This window comes from Bidens hawaiensis, unplaced genomic scaffold (genome assembly GCF_021521415.1).
Source record: "Bidens hawaiensis isolate Kalapana, Puna unplaced genomic scaffold, B.hawaiensis_p1.1 tig00010472_1, whole genome shotgun sequence".
NCBI classification, from domain to species: Eukaryota; Viridiplantae; Streptophyta; class Magnoliopsida; order Asterales; family Asteraceae; genus Bidens; species Bidens hawaiensis.
The window spans coordinates 264,483-287,209 of record NW_027491800.1 but is presented as its reverse complement, the minus strand read 5'-3'; the positions used below and the strand labels follow the sequence as shown (position 1 = coordinate 287,209).

The 22,727-nt window shown below is 31.9% G+C and overlaps 1 protein-coding gene across 2 annotated transcripts; it reads right to left on the bottom strand.

Annotated features, from left to right (window-relative positions):
• Window positions 1–1,624: 1,624 nt before the first annotated feature.
• Window positions 1,625–15,261, bottom strand: LOC143535440 (putative sulfate transporter 3.3). Of its 2 annotated transcripts, none has more exons than XM_077029691.1 (14): window positions 14,728–15,261; window positions 14,556–14,604; window positions 13,816–14,023; window positions 12,993–13,164; window positions 12,220–12,285; window positions 10,757–10,870; window positions 10,546–10,662; window positions 10,336–10,462; window positions 9,326–9,612; window positions 8,330–8,520; window positions 7,797–7,879; window positions 5,927–6,003; window positions 5,078–5,270; window positions 1,625–1,702 (listed from the first exon to the last, which is right to left on the bottom strand). In XM_077029691.1, the coding sequence occupies exons 1-13, from the start codon at window positions 15,046–15,048 to the stop codon at window positions 5,103–5,105; spliced, it is 1,980 nt and encodes a 659-aa protein (XP_076885806.1). In that variant the 5' UTR covers window positions 15,049–15,261; the 3' UTR covers window positions 1,625–1,702; window positions 5,078–5,102. The 2 variants fall into 2 exon arrangements, 1 of the variants encoding a protein (XP_076885806.1); XR_013135715.1 differs by lacking the exon at window positions 1,625–1,702 and adding an exon at window positions 4,532–4,794 and having other exon boundaries at window positions 4,987–5,270; window positions 14,728–15,260.
• Between the last annotated feature and the right edge of the window lie 7,466 nt (window positions 15,262–22,727).

Sequence of the window (22,727 nt, the reverse complement as noted above, 5' to 3'; positions counted from 1 at the left end):
GTATTTATGCATAGTTTTGGTTGGTAGATCTTAAGATTCTTTATCGTGGATGGTCTAATATATATTTTGAGATGTTTGGTTTAACAAATTATAGAACTGATCATTATAAATTGATGCATTCTTAGTTACAAAATCATGTGGTGAAATCTGTATGTAATTATTGTTTGGATACAATATTATGGTTAGCTAGATGAAAGAGTAACTCATTGTTTAGAAAAAAAAAATGAAAATTTTATACTCTTAGAACCTCAATTTTTATGGTTTTAAAAAATCACTAAAACCTACAACTTGGCTATTTTCTTTTTCTTCCTTTTTTTCTTTAATTTTTTTTGTAAACGTAATATTTTTTCTGCCACCTAACGAAAGAAAGGAAAGAAAATGAAGAGAAAAAGAGGGAGTGTTGTGTTCCCGCGTTTTATTAAAGGAAGAAAATGAAAATAAATAAGAAAATGTGTGTTTTTTGAGTTTCAATAAAGGAAAGGAAAACGAGAAAATAAAAGGAAATTAAGGCAAATGAAGCATAAATGGGTGAGTTTGTTTTATTTTTAAATTGGAAAGGATTGGATGGAAAGAGAGTGAAAGAAAGGGAGAAAAAAAAGTGAAAATGAAAAGAAAAGAAAGAAATACGGAAAAGATTCTGCATTTAAAGTCGCCTTAAGGCGAATTAATTAGAAGGATAAAGATGAGTTGTTTAGGAATGAGATATAATAAGATTGTATATCATAATATTTTTACTTTTTATGAAAAATTGAAATAATCATTACTATATATTTTTCTTATTTGATTAACTTTGGTTCTTTTTAAGGCTTGGAATGGCGTTATTAGCCTTCTTCTCAAGGTTACTAAAAAGGGGAGGTTAGAACACAAAGTATTTAGAGCACGAGAACAACGAAAGTGGTACCGCTTTTGAACACTTACGCTACCAATGATGATGTTGTAGTCGAATGTGTTCATTGTTTGTGTTAGATCGGATTATAAACAAATGTTGATTTAAGAAAAAAAATATTTTTATTGTTGTTAAAAATAACATAATTCATATTAATTAGTTATTATGTATTTATAGGCATACATATAACATAATTCATATTACTTAGTTATTTTTTATCACATTTATATTAACATGGTTGCAAAACTCGTCTCTAGGCGCTGAGTACTCGGCTAGTAATTCCCGAGTACTCCACAATTAGGCCAAGTACTTACAAAATGCTTGGAAGTTGATAAAAAAAGACCTAAAATATAAGTTTACCATTTATACGTCAACAAATTAGCAAATAATCATGTTCATAAATTCGATATAGTTACAATGAATGATCTTTAAATCTCTAAAGCGGCACAAGAACTGCTAAATCATCGTAATTCATATCAAGAAAAATGAGTACAATATTTATGAAGAAATCAGAACATATATATTTCTTTTTCTTACAAATTTGTAATATATATTCTCTAATCTCTATTATCTACTAATACAATGTCCATCATATTTATTGGATAAGTTATGAATAAAAGAGGGGTTGAAATGCAAATTTTAGACCACACACATATTATTAAACCCTAATTCTATATCTATAAATATCAACATATAATCTTCCAATCTTCTGTACCCTAATTCTTCTATATATGTGCCTGCCGCCGTGAGGCAACATATTATTTGTCCAATTTCTTACATTTCTCATTATTATAATCTGTATCATCATGTTGGTTACTCATAAGCACGTACGGATGAAAAGAAAGAATAATATTAGTTATGGTTTGCTACATGACATGTTGGTTGTTCATAGAGTAAATTTCGGTCATGTTCGGATGCGGATTTCTAGACCAACTGATGATGATATTACACTTGGTAGACCATCCAAAGCATAGTGTAAAGTATTTCACTTGCTTTCGGGAGATATCATCGAACCAAAAGCTTCGATCAAAAACTCCAAGTGTTCTTAATTATGATCATCAGTGTAATAGATCAAAGATGTGAAGACAGTAATTAGGAATAGTTAGTTAGTTAGTTAGTAACCTATAATGTTGTGTTTGCTTAGTTATGGTGTTTCAGTTCTTGATTTACGCACAGTTTTGTATACAAGTTTTTAGTAGGATCGGGTGTGCCATTCAAAAGCGGGTGGCGGCTCAACTTGTTGTCTGCTTACCTGCCTCTATATTGTAATTGGATTCTTTTGTTCAATATAAATTTTATAATTGTTTCAATAAAGAAAAATGAAAAAAAAAAAAGTATACGGGTGTAAGGCCATAATCTTCACTAAGGGATTTTCGGCATGTTTTAATTGTATACGTTGGTATTGAGTATCATTTGAAGAAAGAATGTTTTTCTGATGTAGTAGCGGATTATGCGTAGTTTTGGTTGGTTGATCTAAAGTTTATTGTGGAATGGTCTAATATTTTGGGATGCTTGATTTAACAAATTATAGAACTGATCATTATAATTAAAATTAATGCATTCTTAATTACAAAATCATGTGGTGAAATATCTATAGTTATTGTTTGGATACAATATTATACTTAGCTTGATGAAAGGGTGACTCATTGTTTAGAAAAAATAAAATAAAAGGCAAAATTTGTACTCTAAGAACCTCATTTTTTATGGTTTAAAAAAACTCATTAAAACCTACTACTTGGCTATTTTCTTTTTCATTCTTTTTTTCATTTTGTGAATTTTTTTTTTGTTTTTTTTACAAATGAAATATTTTTTTTGCTACATAACAAAAAAAAAAGGGAAGAAAATGAAGAGTAGAACTGGAGTGTTGTGTTCCCTGAGTTTTATTAAAAGAATGAAATAAAAAGAAATAATGGAATGTGTTGGAATGTGTGTTTACAAGTTTCATTAAAGGAAAAAAAATAAAAAGAGAAGTAAAGAAAAATTAAGGCAAATGAAGAGTATGAATTTGTTTTCTTTTCAAATTGGAAAGAATTAAATTGAAAGGAAATAAGAAAAGAAAGTGAAAATGAAAATAAAAGAAAGAAATATAGAAGATTCTGAATTAAAAATCGCCTTAAGGCGAGTTAAGACGGATAAAGGTGAGTTATTTTAGGAATGAGATATAATAAGATTGTATATTATAATATTTTAACTTTTTATGAAAAATAAAAATAAAATTTGCTATATTTTTTTTATTTGATTAATTTTGGTTCTTTTTAAGGTTTGGAGTGCCGTTATTAGCCTTCATTACCTTATCCAAGGTTACTAAAGAGGGAGGCTAGGAAACAAAGTATCCAGAGCATGAAGACAACGAGATTGATATTGCTTTTGAATGCTTACGCTACGATTTTGTAGCCGAATTGTGTTAGATGAAATTACGTTGATGTAAGGGTGACACATTATTTAGAAAAAATAAAATAAAAGGCAAATTTGTACTCTAAGAACCTTATTATTGTGGTTTAAAAAAGCATTAAAACCTACTACAGCAGTACTACTTGGCTATTTTCTTTTTCTTTTTTTCTTTCTTTCATTTTGTTATTTTTTTTTCTTTTTTCTTTTTTTTTTCCAATCGAAATATTGTTTTTTTCCAACATAATGAAAGAAAGAAAAGAAAATGAAGAGATATAAGTGAAGAGTTGTGTTCCCGAGTTTTTTTAAAGGAAGAAAATGAAAAGAAATAAAGAAATATGTGTTCACGTGTTTCATTAAAGGAAAGAAAATAAAAAATAAAAGAAAGTAAAGAAAAATTAAGGCAAAGGAAGAGTAAAATGGGTGAGTTTGTTTACTTTACAAATTGGAAAGAATTAAATAGAAAGGAAAAGAAGGGAAAGGAGAAAATGAAGTGAAAATGAAAATAGAAGAAAAGAATACGAAATAGATTCTAAAATTAAAATCGCCTTAAGACGAGTTAAGACGGATAAATGTGAGTTATTTTAGGAAAGAGACATAATAAGATTGTATATTATAATATTTTAACTTTTTATGAAAAATAGAAAAAAAAATATTTCTATATTTTTTTTATTTAATTATATTTGGTTCTTTTTTAAGGTTTGGAGTGGCGTTATTAGCCTTCTTTACCTTATCCAAGGTTACTAAAGGGGGAGGCTAGGAAACAAAGTATTCATAGAATGAGGACACTGGTACTGTTTTTGAATACTTACGCTACGACGTTGTAGCCGAATGCGTTCATTGTTTGTGTTAGATGAAATTTCGATGACACTTCCATATATTATGGGTAACGTATGAGACATCGCTATTTTTCCCGAGGAATCTTTAGAATTAATACTGCTTGGCTTTCAATTCGCCTATGACCATTAAATGAAATGTGAAAAAACCGTCATCTTAACTTTAAAAGATTATCTTGCAAATGATTCATGTCTCGTCAAGGGTACCCATATTATATCTTATTTGAATAAAAAGATCCCGCAACTTGGAATATATCTCGCGGTAACAAAAATGTATTGTTCTAGGTATTTCAAGATAAACAAAAGTGATGCCTACTTTTGTTAAGCATGTTGTTGGTTAGGGACTTAGGGACTAGGGTAAATGTCATAAATTGGCATTTACTTGCTTCATGTTTCATATTGGGAATGCCCTAAACCTCGTCTCAAATCCGACCGATTTCCTTGCCTACAATTGTATATGGTAATTCTTTTATTTTCAAATATTAACGTTATCAATCTAATTTATATACATTTAACAAGTTCACTTTATAGCATGTGGCAACTAGTCGTTTTGCAATTCAGTTCCGAAGATAAGTGGGTTGTGTTCGTCTCATATATGGGTGTTCCAAAAATATATTATAAATGCTTCACTTTCCCTTTTAGGAACCTTAACAATATTTGGTTCCTAACAAAACCTAAAAAACCCTACAGCCTAAATTCCAAGGTTGCAAAAGTCGCTAGGCGGACCCTAGGCGGCTGACTGGAGAGTTGCGAGTACTCGGCCTTAATCAGTGAGTACTCGGCCTTAGTCGGAGAGTACTCGGGGATGGCTCACCGAGAACTCGGCCTAGGCGGGGATTACTCGTTGAGTACTCGGCGCCTAGACGCGATTTTTACAACCATGCTAAATACTAAATAACAAGCATCTAAATCTTTGCATTAGATTGCAATACTTGCATCTTTTTCTCTTCATGAAACTAAATTTTACAATTGAAACACCCCACATTCGGAATTCATTCCTTTTGATAATGGCTTGATGGCACAACCTTCATTGATGAATAAAGCGACGAAACAGCTTCTCCAACCGTCAAGTAAAGCTTATTCTGCTTCAAAAGATCATTTGTCCCGTCCGCCTTTTGCAGTTTCTCCATCACTTCCCCGACCGGATTCACCAATACAAGCTGCAACATGTTTGAAATGACGAAAATTTAACCACTTTAATTTAGAGTATAATATGCTTTATAATTACAGTTTAATATAATATATATATATATATATATATATATATATTTATATATAACTAATTTCAAATAGAGAACCGTAAGAACATGCGTTTATAATTTCATATGGTTCTTGCGTATTAGTATAAGAATGTTTGTAGTATAAATATATATATATATATATATATATATATATATATATATAGGGTTGGTATCATTTAAGAACTGTAAAAAAATTAAGAACTCTTAGGAACCCTTAACAACCAAACAATTTTTAAATTTTTTTTATATATATTAACATTATTTAAGAGTAGTTTTATCATATTTTATATAAAAAATTTTGATTACATATATTAATCACAAGTTTACATATATGTAAATTGATATACTAACAAATTTACATAGGTGTAACACAAAACATAGATATGTATAAAAACTAATTTTCAAAATTGTAATCGTAGATATAGATATAAAAAATGATAAAACTACTCTAAAAAAACATTAACATACAAAAAATTTTATAAAATACATTAGTTTTTAAGGGTTCATTCAAATTCTTAAATAATTTAACAGTTCTGTATTGATATTCATCATATATATATATATAGTGAACCTACCTCAACACCCTTCTTTTCCAATACTCTTCTGAGTTCTTGGAAAAATGTCACTCCATTAGTATCAATTCCACTTACAGCTGAAAATATTAATTAACATAAAGAAGACATTTTTTTGTTAGATATTAATTAACATGTTAAAACCATCCAAGTGCTTCAAACAACTGATAAAATTATTATTATTATTTTGAAATATTGTGAGAAATGAGCGGCTCAAACACGTAAGGTAGCTATCAAAATTGGTGTTTTCTCGTTTGGTCATGTCATGTAAACTCATACATTCGTTTCCGTCTATTTATTGATTTGTATATATATAATTAGTCAGTTTATACATGGTTAAACTACTTATAACAACATAGTTATTATTATTACAATAGTAAGTTACTTTTTTCATAACACCATTAAGAGATGACAGAATTACAAATTTTGTCCTTTAAAAAAAAGCCAAATTACGGTTCGTGTCCTTTTTTAATAGTTTTTTTTGCAGGTGGTATCCTTTAAACTTCCTACACGTTATGTACTTTACGCTAACTGGGGTTAAAAAAACTCAGTTAAATACTCTCACGTGAGGCGCATGTGAGGGCATTTTGGTCTTTTCGTCTGTACCTGCAAACAAAAACACTTTATTATCATATCCATCATTTTCAATTTCTCCCAAATTTAAAACCAATTCAAAACCCAGATCCAATTCTTCATCTTCATCAACCACACCAAAATCAATTCAAATCAAAATCAAATCAATTCAAAACCCAGATCCAATCTCCATCCAATCATCAAACCCATCTCTCAATTCCCCCAAATCCCCAATTTCTAGGGTTTTTCAAATCCCTTAAATCCTCATATCTCCAATTCATATGGTACGGACGACGGTGTCTTGGTCGTGGGTTAGGGTTTTGGCGATGGACTCGAGCTCGGTGGCGGCAGCGAAGTGGGTGTCGCGGTCAGAGAGTTTGTTCAGGCAGACGAGGGTATTGTTTAGGTCACGTGGGTGTTTGGTTGGTGGTGACATTGTGGTGGTTTATTGTGGTGGTGGTTTGTCTGTGCATTCCGGAAGCATTGCCGGTGGACGGATTAAGATGGAGGTCTTAATTTCCAGCAGCATTGTCCTCATCCGGTGAAGGCATACCACTCCGGCCACCATCACCACACCATCTCTCTACACCACTGGCAGATCCCACGGCTCGACTTTATAAACATCAACATCTGAAATCGCATCAAATCGAAACGGTTTACGGAAAATCTTACGCCTGAGGTAATACCACACGAGTTCTTCGTCCATGGGATGAAACCTGAACCCAGGAGCCAACGAAGAGGCTGTGGCTGGTGCTGCTGGTAACGAATCAACGATTACTGCCATAATATACGAATGAATTTTGAGGTGAATTGAAGAACTAGGGTTAGGGTTTGATTCAAATTTGGGGATTTTAGAGAATTGGAAAACGGAGAGAGAAAGGAGAGAGAAAGAAGAGAGAAAGGAGGGGGATGTGTTATGGTGATGGTGGTGGCATAGAGAGAGAAAGGAGAGAAAGAAGAGAGAAATGAGGGGAAGATATTATAAATTTGCAGGTACAGACGAAAAGACCAAAATGCCCTCACATGCGCCTCACGTGAGGGTATTTAACTGAGTTTTTCTAACCCAGTTAGCGTAAAGGACATAGCGTGTAGGAAAAAAATGTTTAAAGGATACCACCTGCAAAGAAACTAAAAAAGGACATGAACCGTAATTTGGCTTTTTCAAAGGACAAAATTTGTAATTCTGTCTTAAAAGATTACATAATTAAAGTATAACCTAAATCGACCCGTTTACTTTTAAAAGGTCAAAATTTCACCCCCACAATTATTTTTCTATGTAACAAGTGAAATTTAGGATTACCTGCAAGATCTAGAATTACAAATCTGAGATCAGAATGACTTTTGGTTTCTTCTTCCTCATAATCTAGTATCCACCTCAAAATCCTTCAAAAACATTTTAAAAAAGTAAGTAAATAAATAAATAAATTTCACTTGGCAAGCACAAGCCCAAAAACACATGACTTCGAAGTTCAAAAGTTGTTTACTGTTCTATAGAGTAATCCCTATACAAAACCAGCTTACATAAAACACATTTAAAAAAAAATTATATATTAAACAGATAAAGCAAGTCAACCCGCTAGCTAAATGTGTTAGGAACGACCTAACACATTTCATGCTAGATTTATGTCGTGGCAGAATTGACATTTGACAAGCCCTTGTTAGGTACTCGTGTTCATGGAAAATTTGCCCTATAGTTCGGACGGAGTGTCTGAAATCATTCATTGTCGTAAAAAATATTTTTTATAAAGAAATTGTAAATTTGAGACCTTTAAGTTAATATAAAAAGAAAAAATTTAATCCAAAATATATGAAGAAAAATAGAAAATAAATCACCTTTCATTGAGATAATTAGAGTTGGCAAAACTTATGGGAGCCTGAATACTTAAGATCAAGAAACCTGGGATTGTGACAGCATCTTTGTACTGATGTTTGTTCCTAAATATGTCAGTACCAGGTATGTTCCCTAACACCACTGTTTTAGGCCTTGTCATTTGCAACACCATCTTAAATATAGAAATCCCAACCTATAAGATATTATAATCAAATTATAAATTTCAATTTTTTTAAATATTTTATAAAGGAAAATCAGTAGAACAAACTGTTTGACCAAGAATATAAAGAAAATAGCCATTGACTTTTGTATTTCAGATTATGCAATTATTTTATAAATTGCTTTTCAGTGGTGCAAACGAGACGAGCCGAGCTCAAGCTTGACCAGGCTCGAGCTCAGCTCGTTTAATATTTATTAATTAATTTTTATATATTTATAATTATATTTGTATACGTATTCTAATTATAACGTTATATATAAAATAATATATGTTATTTAGTTATTTTTTCCATAAAATTATATATATAATTATAAAAAAATATATAAATGACAGGCTAGTTTAAGGCTCGCGAGCCGGCTTGGGCTCGGGCTTGTTTAAGCTCGGCTCGATCGAGCTTTTTCACGAGTCGATCTCGAGTAGCTCGCGAGCAGCTCGGCTCGTTTGCACCCCTATTGCTTTTATGAAAATCATTGGTAGCATGACACGTGTCTAAATCACATTGGGTTGTGGTGACGCCAAAGTATAGATAATACGTGTCGAATATGATGACGTGGCAAGTTTTCATTAGATTGCTTGATTGTCCTACGCCACTTGGCGCACAAGTTTGAAGCAATGCGTTGATTGACACACAAGTACAGTTTTTTAGGACACGTGACAGGTTTTCATTGGATGGAATCTTTAAAAAATTCGAAGGTTATTTTTCTAATTTTCTTGGTCAAACCAGACTATTTTTGTAATTATAGCTTTTGTAAATTTTGTAATGTGTAAGAACACTTACAGCAAGTGCAAGTCCTTCTTGTACCGATATAAAGATGACACCAAAAAACGCACATAACATCACAATGAAGTCGAACTTATCGACTTTCCAAATTTGGTAAGCCGCAGGAATATCAATAAGGCCAATAACCGCGGTGACAATGATGGCACCCAACACTAGGTTGGGTGTGTACCGAAACAGTGGCATCAAGAAAAGAAGTGTGACCATAACCGTCACAGCCATGATTATGTTGGAGACCGCGGTTTTGGCCCCTGCGTTGTGATTCACGGCTGATCGTGAAAATGCACCTGTGATAACCGGGTTAGTATACAAGTAATAATGCAGGTTCAAATTGTATGTCGCGTCAGGTGTCAAATGGGTCGGTTGGGTTAGGTCAAAATGGGTGTCACTTTTGTTACCAGAAAAACTGAAAGAATCAAAATAAAATAACCGAATCCAAACAAAATTCATGAAAACCGATGGTTTGGTTTTAGCTTTTTGTAAAAGCTGGACTTTCGGTTTTGCGTATAATTAAAAATTAAAAAAAAACCAAAAAATGAACCAAATTTTCATAATTTCATTTTTTATTTTGAAAATTAAGAAATTATAAGAATTTAGTAAATAATTTCACCCCGCGTAATAATCAATTAGTTATTAACTAATGAAAAGATAAGATGTAGGCCCAAATTCTTATTTTGGGCCAATTTTTTTCAACCCCAAACTTTCGTTCAGTTTGAGCCCACAACTGACCTATGCACATGGCTAATAAAATGGATGTGTCGACTGAATCTTTAAACACGTTTGTGCCAAAATAGACGTAGGTTGAAATGAGTCGTTTTAGCAAAATAAAGTATTAAATTTAGGTCACGAACTATATATGTTTTTATGGCGACAACTCGACGGGTGATGCTATCCTATTTGAACCCTTCATAAGTTAACAAAGAGTGACCCATTATGACCCAAACGAGCCGAATAAGTTATGATAACTGCCGGTGGAAACCCAATATTCGGGTGTTTGGGTCTCATTTTACCTGTAGTGATGTAGCATGAACTGGTGGAACCAACAACATTCATGACACCAATTGCAATCATTTCTTTGTTACCATCAACTTGATAATTCTTTAGAGCCGCAAATGTCCTTCCTACCGCAATCCCTTCCTATGTAAAATGACAAAAATACCCTTTTATATATATCGAGCTAAGACGACTTGTAAGTTACGCATTGCAAGTTGTACACTTACAGTTAAAGAAATGATGCCAGTGACTAGACCAGTTTTCAAGACTAGACCAATATGACTTCCATGAAAATGTAACATGTTACATGAAGGTGGATTTAATCCTTGATCTAATTTTCCAATCTATTTAACACTTATAATAATATTAGGTACAAGTTAATTATAAATAGTTAAATTTAAAGACAACACAAATATTTAATATTTAATAATATTTTACCACATAAATTCCATGGTGTTGTGCTTTGGTGACAAAAACAAATATGGTGGAGAGGACCACTGAAAGCAAAGGTGCTCCTGCTGATACCCAAAATAGCTTCGGTTTCTTAATACTCTGCGTATATTATTGATATTTAGTGACGGGTCTAGTAACTTTTGTGAAAGGTAACAAATGAGACGGGTAGATAACAATAAATAACTTTTTCTCGAGTAGTAAATTATATATTTCAGTTGAGTTACATGAACACATGCTCATAAAGAAAAACGCTTGTTCAATATGCGTACACTTGCCGCATCTAATCAATATACACAAAGGCTAAGTTGTTCTTAACAATGTTGAAATACATATTCTACAATATTTTCATAACGAGATTTGTCAGTTAATCAGTTGTCTACTTGTCAACTTGTTGAGTTGCTTTAAAAAATCGGATCACGTCATAAATGATTTAAAATTTAAAAATTTATATATTTAAATAACGTCAAAAACAAATGCGAAATTGCGTTATCTTTTGATGTGGATTTGGAATGTTAGCAAAATTTGAAGTCAGAAATAAACAAAATATAGTCTCAAGTAGTACTGGTAACAAAATTAGTTAATTGGATTTTATATTTTTATTTTTGAAAGTCCTGATCGCGAGTTCAACCAGTCAGCCCAAATAAAGACGGTTCAAGATTAGTTAACTAGACTAGTTGTGTAGGTGATTTCCAGTACGAACGGTTCTAACAACAACGATATTATACCAAAATCAAAATAAAAAATTAAATAATATAATACAACTCATAATGTTATAAATTACCCGTGTAATACAAGGTTAAAACTTAAAACTAGTGTTATATAGATGACTAATTTGGCCATAGGGAGACAGGAGAAAGGTGGTAGTTTTTTGTTGCTATATGCTTGTTTTATTATATTCTCACATAATATAATATATAAAAGTATTTCAACAATTGTAAAAGATTCTATAACTAAGTTCTTGTTTATCTTCAAACTTTTTTTGTAGATATATACCAAACTAATTGGTTAGTGTGCATGTGAATCTAAAATAGTACACAAAAAGAGATTTTATTTCATATAAACACTAATTGCCTAATGGGGTTAACTATTTCTGTCTTCATGACATGGTTTTTGGACTCTCGTGAAATGTTGTCCCCTATGTTCTTTTTGTTGCTATATATTTTTTTTATTAAAAACCAGATTGGTAGCTGAACCGATCGCTTCGATAATATAATACGTTGAACCTAGAGGTTTGGTCTTAAAATCGATCAGTTGGTAAAGGAAGAAGACAAGATCGGTGATTTTTCCTGCTTATACCGTGATTTTTTCTGATAAATCAACGGCTGGTCCTTATTTTAAAACACCAGTTTTATCATTACGACTATCATTAGTGAAGTTAATGATAAATTGATATAAACTACAAGTATTAGATGAATAAACCTACAAAACACAAATATGTATACACTTACAACGTGTCTTGCCACAAGCAGGAATACAAGAAAAAAAGATCCCATCAAGATGGTTTGCCACGACCACTGCACCCAAAAATTAATTTACAGAAAACAAATACAAAATATTATAGAATCACGTATAAGCATGCCCTAAACTACGTCGTTTTGGATGCTCTTTTCTAATTTGTCTCTTTCTTTGTTATTGTAAAATGAACCGCCCGTAAACTCTTTAGTTGAAAGTTTGTTTATGGTCATTTATATATTAAGTGAACAAACATAAACAACTTTTATGTTTGTTTATGCAATTAAACAAACACATACAAACATTCTGTTTGTGAACATTTGATAAATTGTTCATGTATCTTTGTGTGTACATACTGTTCATGTTCGTTTATTTATCAAGTGAATAAACACGAACAATTATACATTTGTGTATGTAGTAAATAAACAGACACATACAAACTTTTTGTTTGTGAGCATTTGATAAACTGTTCATTCATGTATCTTTGTGTGTACATTTCATATAATTTCCATAAATATTATAACCTAACCAGACAACGTAAACAATTATACAAGAAAACAAATGTTTTGATTATTTTTATTTTAGTGTCTTTTAAAACAACCCATTTCTTAAATAATTGACATTTTTTTTTCATTTATTTTTGTTAACTTTCATTCGTTTCTCTCTTAAATGAGCAAACACGAACAAATATATTTTTCTTAACAATCAAACACGAAGAACCTTTGTGCGTGTTCGTTCGATTTGTGAAATAAATAAAAATATAATATACCTCCTTAGTATTGTGAAACACAGAGGACATAACAGGAACCAAACCCATTTCTTTGGTGAAATGTGTGATGCCAAGAAGAGCTTTCAATTGTTGAAGAGATACAATGATTGCAGCCCCAGCCATGAACCCAATAAGTGTAGCTTTTGACAAGAAATCAATTATGAACCCAAGCCTATACACAAATTAAAACATCACATACATGTTACATTGTGTTATACATTATGCATTTATACCTATACATTAGTTTTAGAAAAAGGTGTTGGTCACATTATAGGCATATGGCCCATGGAATGTTTTGTACATTGAGATGTCAACATCACCCACCTAGAAGACTTTCATTTGACCACTAACTAACCTAGCTTACCTAAATTGGATTCACATATTGACCTAAATTCTTTCTTATGACTAAAATCTTTCAATAATTACGCTCATTGCCTGGGTTAGAACCCAGTATCTCTCACTAAAAGACAAGAGCTTCTAACAAATGAGATAGCCCCACACCGATCATATTGAATTAATTTTACACTCAACGGTGATCATTGACCTCGTTGTTTTACCAACATGTAATTTCTCATTTCTGAAATCAAATTAACATGTCTGTTTTAGTTCAGTCAGATCGATGGTCAATGATAATAGTTCGAGTAGGCAACGGTGATTATTGACCACATTACTTTACCAACATGCCATTTCTCATTTCCGCAACCAAATTAATATATTTGATTAAGTTCGGTAGTCAGACCGATCGTCAATGATGATAGTTGACTATAAATTTAAGTAGTACTATCATTTTTTTTATAAAAATGTTTTAAGAGAGAGAATAGACCTTAGAAACCCAAGAGAGGCTTGAAAGAGGCCACCAAAGAAGGTAGAAGTGAAAGCCAATTGAAGAAACAAAAGAGGGTCTTGTGTTGGTGACACTTCTTGTCTTAACATTGACCCCATCAAGAGTGATGCTATTGACACTGGTCCAACTGCTAGATCTTTTGAACTCCCTAGCACAGCATACACTAGTGGCGGTACAAAACTTGAATCTACATCGTTTAACCGGAAAAATAATAGTATGTCAATCAAATAATAAATCTTTGTAATAGTTTACATTTTATTTTGAAGCATAAACTTTAAATGTTGTTATTTGTTATTTCAAACATGTAGTGTTACGTTTCTATATGCATACGTTGTATAGTTGTACCATAGAAGATAGTGTACTATATTATGTTATACGGTACTGTAGAACATAGTGTACAATACTGCAATAGAATCGTTATACGGTACCGTAGAACATAGTTTACAACATTATGTTATATAGTGCGAGTTAGGAAAAAAAATACTCTTGCTAATTAATTATTGGTTTCTAAATTTTAGTTGTGAACAACCATTTTTTTAATGAAAAATGCAAAAAGAACATTATATTTTGCATGAATAAGGTGCAAAGATTCTTGTTACACTCATTTCACAATTGGACACAATTTTATCATGTAAAGTATAGTATCTTTTTTTGGCATTTTCAAATAGAAATGTTCCAAAAAGACAATAACTCTTACATGAAAGAACATAAATACTTACATAGACCAATAATAGGAGGTAGATTGGCAAGCTTTGCATAGCTTATACCCTAAAAAAACATAAAACCAAAAGGGATTGATATCCGAACACCCCAAACACGTGTTTTGATCAAGTTGTGTTCTCGATCAAAAATGATATATGTAATAAACCAAAAGAAAAGACAAGGATTTACCTGAGGAATGGCTAAACTAGCAATTGTCAGACCAGAAACAACATCAGATTTGAATAGATTAAGGTTGTAATGAGGACCCCATTGAAGTATAGGAAAAATGTATTGAAAACCAAGCAACCATTTTTGTTTAGTAGATTGTCCTTTAAACTGCCTAAGAGGATCATCAGGAAAGAAAGTTTCTTTGAGCCTATTCTTTAACTTTTGTAAACTGCTTCTCTTTGGTGGTGTCTCAACCTTATGAATCTCCATGGCTACCTCTACACATGGAATATGATCATGATCATGAGAACCACCCAAGTTTTCGTCAAACTTTCTTTCCATTCTTTTTGTTAACCGAAAGATCGATCCTTTTCGATAACACAAATTCAAGATGATTCAAAGAGTGTATGAGAGGAAGAACTAGAAGATGGGATCAAGATGAGAGGGAGTTTGCACTTATAAAGAATCATGAGTTGGTGTTGTTTATGTCATCTTATGAGACATGCATCCCCACACATACATCAACTTTTTTAATGGAAGAGAGTATTTTATTTCAAGAAAAGTGTGGGATGGAATGAAATTGTGTATGGATGAGGGCTAGGGGTAAGGTTTTTAAAAAATTACAATATATAAAAGGGCGTTGACGCAGTTTTGGAAGCGATCAATGGCTCAAGAGACTCATGACTAATCAGAGACGATAAACAAAAACAAAGGTTCCAAGAACAATGTTCTTTATATTAAACTTAAACAAAACTTAATAATACATAACCTTCAACTCTAACTTATACTAAAATAAAATGAGATAAACTTGGAAATAAGATAAACACAAAAATATTAAAAGATAATAAAAATCAGAATTTAAATTATGAGATGCTCCTGCTTGGTTTGGTTTGGTTTGATGAGTGGATCACTATTGAGTTGGGTTTGGTTCATCTAAAAGTGGGCATGACAAAGTAGATTGGCTTTAGCCTTTTAGATGCTTCTTGGTTGCTACTCTAAAATGCTTATGCAACAATGGTGGACAGCTGAACAAGGCTAAAATACATTAATGCTAGAAACCTAAATGGAAGGTGTCTCTCACAAGTCACAACCATAAACCGTAGGCATTATGGTTCTTAATGACGTATAACGATGGTATATTCGGTTCAATCAAATCGCGTATACTTTGATGCCTTTATCATGTGACTTTTCGAGTCAAGTCGGTGAGGCAGTCGTAAAAACCACGTATGTACATACGTCATATTCTTTATAAAAACAAGTCGAAACTAATATACTTCTGTTTCATACAAATCTTAGTAGAGTTAATTATGGTTAGTAAAAACTAGTTAAAGATTTGGGTATAATCTTTGTTCTCATTGTTTCAACATTGAAATGAATGCAAATTTGTTTTTTCTATATGTGATTTAGAGTCATTGTTACTAACATTAATATATTCCTTTAGAAAGTTTTATTTACTAGGTGAAGTTATTGATTCGTGTCATAAGATATACTTCAAATTATATTTTGTAATTTGTGGTCTTTTTGGATCTTTACTATGCATTGGATCCAACCCATGGACAGAAAACATAATATTATGGCAAAAAGAAAAAGGGGGTTTATGGGCAAGTTATGCTTATTCAACATATAGATTGTATAATTGGATATGGCAAGTGTAACTATGAGAAGTAGCAATAATTTGTTATGTTTTCTCTACAAGGGGTATATTTTTAAAAGGTCTATTTTAAAGATACAGTTTCAAAATGTCCTTATTTTTTTGAATATTCTGAAAAGATACATTTAAAACATGTCGACGAAGACAAGTTTTGAACCAGATTCATCTTCGCATACGAGTTTTGTTTGAGCCAATCAAAAGTGTTCCAAATCCGTCTTCTTCGGCAAGTTTTGATCAAATCGGTCTTGAACGACCAAACTTAGTTATACTTTTTTTCTTAATATATAAATATTATAATTAATTTTACTTATATTTAGTTTTTCTTTTATAACTTTTAAAATACAAGGTTCTACAAAATTTGTTGAGACGTGATTATTTTTATCTACGTGTCAATATAAATTTATCAGTGGACACATAAGTTTATTACCATGTTTTCTCAAACGATAACATTTCGAGAGGTGCTACATTAAATTTTGATATAAAATTAATTATTCGTTTATGAACGAATTGAGGAAGCTAAATTTTTATATCGAATGCATTCATGATATGCTTAAGAATCTATAACTAAAGTTCTATCACCAATAAGTATTACTTACTGAAAGCGCTTATAATAATGAAGAATTTATTGATAACTATGTGCAATTGCATATCGTACTATGAATGGCTAACTATTGATTTTCCTCATCAGTTTTGATTTTATATATCTCTTAATATATTTTGCATACATAATAACATATAGACAAATTACTACACAAAATTATGATGAACATCATGAACAATTCTAAGAACCCTAACGAATTGTTCATGACCAAGTTATCATATTTTCCGGAATATACTGGAATCTTTAAACATGATTTTTAACGGATTTTGAAAATTCTAGGGTTTATCAAATATGTTTTTTAACGGTTCTAAACAGTTACATAAACGGTTTTCAAGATGAAATCAGGTTTGATGATGAAAATCGAAAACTAAATTATGGTTTATCAAATTTTAGTCTTTGGCTTCTGATTTAATTCCAGATTTAGGAAGAACATGAAGAACATTTTAATCAACATGTCTCTAATATCACATGTTGATCAGTTCTTTATCAAAGTGATAGTAAAAGTGATAAATATTAAACCTATGGATTTGTTACAACATAAAGAGTAGTAATTGCAAACGAAAATGATGCAGACATGATGTTTATCAGCTTGGTCGAGTTCTCATTTAAGACGTATAGTTAAAGATGAGGTTTAGGGTTTCTTGATAGAAAACGTGAGAGAGAGGAACACGATTTCGGTTTATGTGTTTTTGATGATTATGATGTTCATTTTTATCTCTCTTTATATACACCCAAGGGAAAACCATTTATTAGTTAATTAAGGGTAATATGGTACATCAATTATTACCAAACTAATATATAATGAGGTATAGTTAATATTTTGATCTATTATACCTTATTATGTATTAATTTGGTAATTGTTCTATAAGAGAGAGAATAAAGTAACATCATAACCTAATCAAACACACATACATTTTTGTGTGCCTCCTCTCTCCCAAAATTGGATTACTCTCAAGAACTCGAATCTCATCCATAACTATACACACTAAAAGGATACTCGATGAAGCTGACAAATATGTCATCTACATCATACTCTACTATTGTTGCTAGTTTCTTTGTTGTAATATGTTCATAGGTTTACTATTTATCATGTTTTCTATTACTTTCATGAAAAACTGATCAATAAGTTAGGTCTTAAACGTCAAAATCAGTCTAAATTGGTGACATCTTGTTTAAAAAAACTCACTCACGTATTATGAAAAGACCTATAAACCACTAGGATAAAATTGAAATTATTTAACTTTAAGTAGATGACACAAAAATTCTTAGATATTTTCCCTTTGCTTTTCCAAACTTTACTAAAAGTATGATGTAACATCCCCAAAAGTTCGATCTAAAAATGGCAAATTAGCAAAACTAAAGAGGATTAAATAAAAAAAAATCCTGATTTTTGACCCATCGCGGTAAGCGATGGGCATAGCCAAAGAGGCCATCGCGGTACGCGATGGTCCTTGATGACACATCAACACGTGTCACCTGAGGTGACACGTGGCATACAACGCGACACGTGGCAGGCCACGTATCAACACGTGACAAAGGGTGGTTAAGACGGTGACACGTGTCCGCCACTTGGCAACACGTGGCACTCTCCGAGTAACATGTGTCATCGCGATACGCGATGACCAAAAGGAAGGTTCCATCGCGTATCGTGATGGGACCAAATTTCAGCTCTCTCTCTAGAAACTTTCTCTCTCTACCTCGATTTCCGTGCCACCGACCCGAAAACTATAACCTCGTAATCCGCACCGTATACCGACGACACCTCGAAGTTCGTAACGACAATCCCGATGACCGGCGCACCTCGTTTTGCGTGCCGACCTCGAAACGCGGAACGACCTCGTAAACCGTGTCGACTTGAGACGACCCAACATTCTGCCTCGAAGTACATGCACGACCGGGCGACTCCCGAACGTTGCCTCGATTTGCGTGCTGAGGAGTTGTTGATCAAGATTCTCAAAGTACGTGCAAGCGTCGAAGTGCTTCCCGAGATTTAAAAAAATAATAACCTAAGCAAGGTATGGGTTCTGCCCAAATAAAATATTATTCCAAAGGCTTAGACCCTAGTCGAGGGTATAGCCTAGACCTTGATCAAAGTATAACAACTAAATAAAACTTCCTTATAATTAAGAAATACAAAATGGTCTAAACAAAGATTATAGTAAATATATAGTTTCTTTATGATTGAGAAACTTAAGGTTATAGTTAAGATAGTGTTTCTTTATTTTTAAGAAACACAAGACTTAACAAACAAAGGTTATAGATAAATGACGTTTCTTCTTGAAGAAGAAACATATCATAGACATTTCTTCTTGAAGAAGAAACGTAGCACATGGTTAGCAAATAAAGAGAAGGAATTCATATCAAACATATTTTATTCAAACAAAAGATCAATCAAGGTTTAAGCTGTCAAAACCAGACTAAAGGTCTGTAGCCGGATTAAGAGACGATCCGGATATTTACATAAACCTATTTTATTATAGGTCAATCATACAATCAGTCAATCATTCATTCATTCACAAAGGTTTTCAAACGAGATCATCACATCATTCAGAACAGACAATCACAGGTGAATACGTTAAACCTTTTTCAGTCGATATAAACGGGTTGTTTATCTTAAACAAAGACAGTCAAATAAAGATTTATGGGATTACGTTTTCCCTATTAAAATACAAGATAGAAAATAAAAGCAACTCAGACCGGGTACACATGTGTCTGGATCCAAACATAATCAATCTAGTCTATCAGTCAAGGCTACGTGGCCGCAGACTAGAGGTCATAATAAAAGTTCTCCAAAGGGTGTCAACTCCCGGAGAACCATAATTGTGTGTGTATGGCAGTGGCACAATCCCAGAAATAATAGACGTTTATGCTGAGATTGTTTCATGAAAACTATCTTGTCAGTCAAAGGAAGATTTAAAAAATGTTTTTAGAGTCAACGATTCACCAGCATATCGCTGACGTATTTCCCCCCATTATTACAGGAAATAAAGTTAGCACATGTAGCAGGGAATTATAGCCAACTCATGGAGATAGATGCTCTCAAGATAGAGATGGCTCAATATTTTAAATCATTAAAATATTGCAAACATATTTGAGCAAGTTTTATAAAATCAAACAAGGTTTATAAATTAAACCTTCGAATATCTATTATTCGAGAAGCTTTCTGTTAAATCAAATATTTTATTATATTTTACAAATAAACTAATGTTTCAAAATATAAACTAAAATTTTATTATAAACTAAAGACTTCCGCTAAAACTCTGATATATTTTCAAAACAGGTACCAACTATTGGTCACACGTCTAGGCCCTAAGTGTGGGTGTGACATATGATTTCTTTTAGACAAAGCAGATGTTTGATTAGACAATTCTTTAAAATTTGGAAAAATAAGAGCGGTCAACTATACTTTTGAAATCCTAAAACCCATAGTATTTTTCTTCAATTCCAATTCAATCTTGCATACCCTTTTATCTTATTATCCACAATAGTAGTTTAATATATCCTAAAATATTTATTCATTTTAACAAATAAATAAGTATAATTTCCTAAATATTTATTTTAGCCTTATTTTGGCTACATGACATATGGTGGATTCATTACCTTTCTTTTTCATAAATGTTGCCTACATCTAAGAAACCTTTTGGGAGGGTATCATATTCTTGTGGTATCTTACTTTGAAGTGTTGTTGGAGGGATGGGTTTCTTTTTATCCATTAAATCATGGTTATTTAGGGGTAATGGGGTATCCAATTTGAACTTTTGGGTAGTAAATAAATAGAAATAAAAGAAGGATTGGATGCCTTGAGATCAAGTATTAGGGATAAAATTGTAATCATAATGATTTATAATTGTCTAATGAGTGAAGATACTCAATCAAACTAAGTGATATCATAGAATAGTTATTAAAGTTTTATCATCTTATAATCAACCATGCCATCACTTATAAGTTCACTACTACTATTTCCTGGGCTTTGATAAACAAAATAATATGATTATGAATGTTTTGAAAATATTATGGGATCGATCAGTTGTACAGTGAACCGGCAATACGAGTTGTTTAAATTGGATCGAAAACAATTTGTTATTTGTTAATTCGTTTTAACATCGATTCATCGATTGTTTGTAGTTTATATATTTAGGAAAGTAAAAAAAGGTAATTTGGGGTTATATAACCGGATCAAAATATATGTAAGTAATGAATGAAATTGATAAAAGTGTAGATTTATTAGTAGATTAGACGTTGTATGTTATTCGAATAAATAACAAAACTAATACACTTAAATTTAACGAGAGAAATGATTCTATTAATTTTAGTATAATATTTTGGGTTATTAGATTTTAATAATCCTAACTTTGACCTACTTGTCGGGATTAATATCATCTGAAAAATATGTTTTATGACAGTCATAACTTTCATCATATTTTCCTCTAGCAATCTTATAGGTGTCTTCCATGTCAACAAAAAACGAAGGGGTTACTTTCAGTTAGTATGAGATAGTTGGAGGTAAATAGGTTGAAAGTTTATGACCGCCTGCCTACAAATATTTCTTTAATTGGAATTAATCCCGACAATATGTCAAAATTGAGATTATTAAAATCCAATAAACAAAATATTTTACATCAGTTGTAACATAGATATGGGTTTCCCATATCACTCATCTCCTTCAATAATAAAAAATAACTATATAGTTTATGTATACAATGACTATATATATTTTCTCTAGATGGGTTGCTTGGGATCGTGTAATGAAACCGAAAAAGGTTACGAGGCTTAGGGGTTGGTTCTTGACAAATGCTCCTTGCACACGAGGAAATGGTCCAGTGATAGAACCATTGGATTTGGAAATTAAGTACTAACGAACTTTTCATAGTTCAATCCATTTGATTAAGTAGTGCCGTCGTGTCAGTGTGATTGGTTTCAACGTTGGAGGGCTGAATTGGAAAGGCTCCTTACGCTTAAAGCCTTATCGGAACGAAAGATTCAACAACCTTCGTCCAATGTGTGAGGAAACTTCGGAATCAATGGATCTTATTTTAACATCATGAAACATGGTAAATTTGATATGGTACCCTATTATCAGTTCAATTCATTGCTTTGTTAGGATCAAACATGAAAAAGTCATTAACTCAAGCAATTTTGCACATCAAAGGTTAGGGAAATTGACAAGCTCGGAATGACAAAAGATTTTTAATAACAAAAAAACTTGACGATCAAGATACTAGAGGAGATAAAGACAACACGGCTTCCTCTAGATAATCTCGAGTTGATTAGGAACACCTCGAATGAAACAAGTAGTGTAGCTTTGATGTATAGAATTTTTAGTACGATGTATTTGTTTTTGGTGTTTTTTTCTCTGTATCGCAATCCTAGCTCTTTGTTAAAACTTTGTTTCATTTTAACGAGGTATACTCATTCGTCATAAAAAAATAATAATAATAAATAATAACAATAATAAATAGTAATAATAATAAAAATTCCGGAAGTATAATAGTTTCGACAAGGGGCGAGGGTTTACGGATTCCATGGGGTCCCGTGCATCACGGGGTACGGTCTCATGGCGGCCGAGAAGTCGACCTTAGACATAGCCCCGAAAGAATAGGTTTACATTTGAGATTCTTTATCGTTTAAAATCGTACAATTTTATAAACTTTCCTTCCTAACTATTTCATATATATTTCATGCTAACATATATATAATTTTATTCTCTAAAAGAAGATGTAAATTGCTAATGTGATAATATTGTTATATTAATAATTTATCACAATAATT

What these genes read in the sequence shown, in the direction of transcription:
- LOC143535440 (XM_077029691.1), bottom strand. Translation starts at nt 15,048, where the DNA reads ATGGAAAGAAAGTTTGACGAAAACTTGGGTGGTTCTCATGATCATGAT. An exon ending in GCCTCTCTTGGGTTTCTAAG is followed by an intron (nt 13,165 to 13,815) that starts GTCTATTCTCTC and finishes ATTTGTGTATAG; the next exon opens with GCTTGGGTTCATAATTGATT. An exon ending in TTCATGCTACATCACTACAG is followed by an intron (nt 9,613 to 10,335) that starts GTAAAATGAGAC and finishes CGGTTATCACAG; the next exon opens with GTGCATTTTCACGATCAGCC.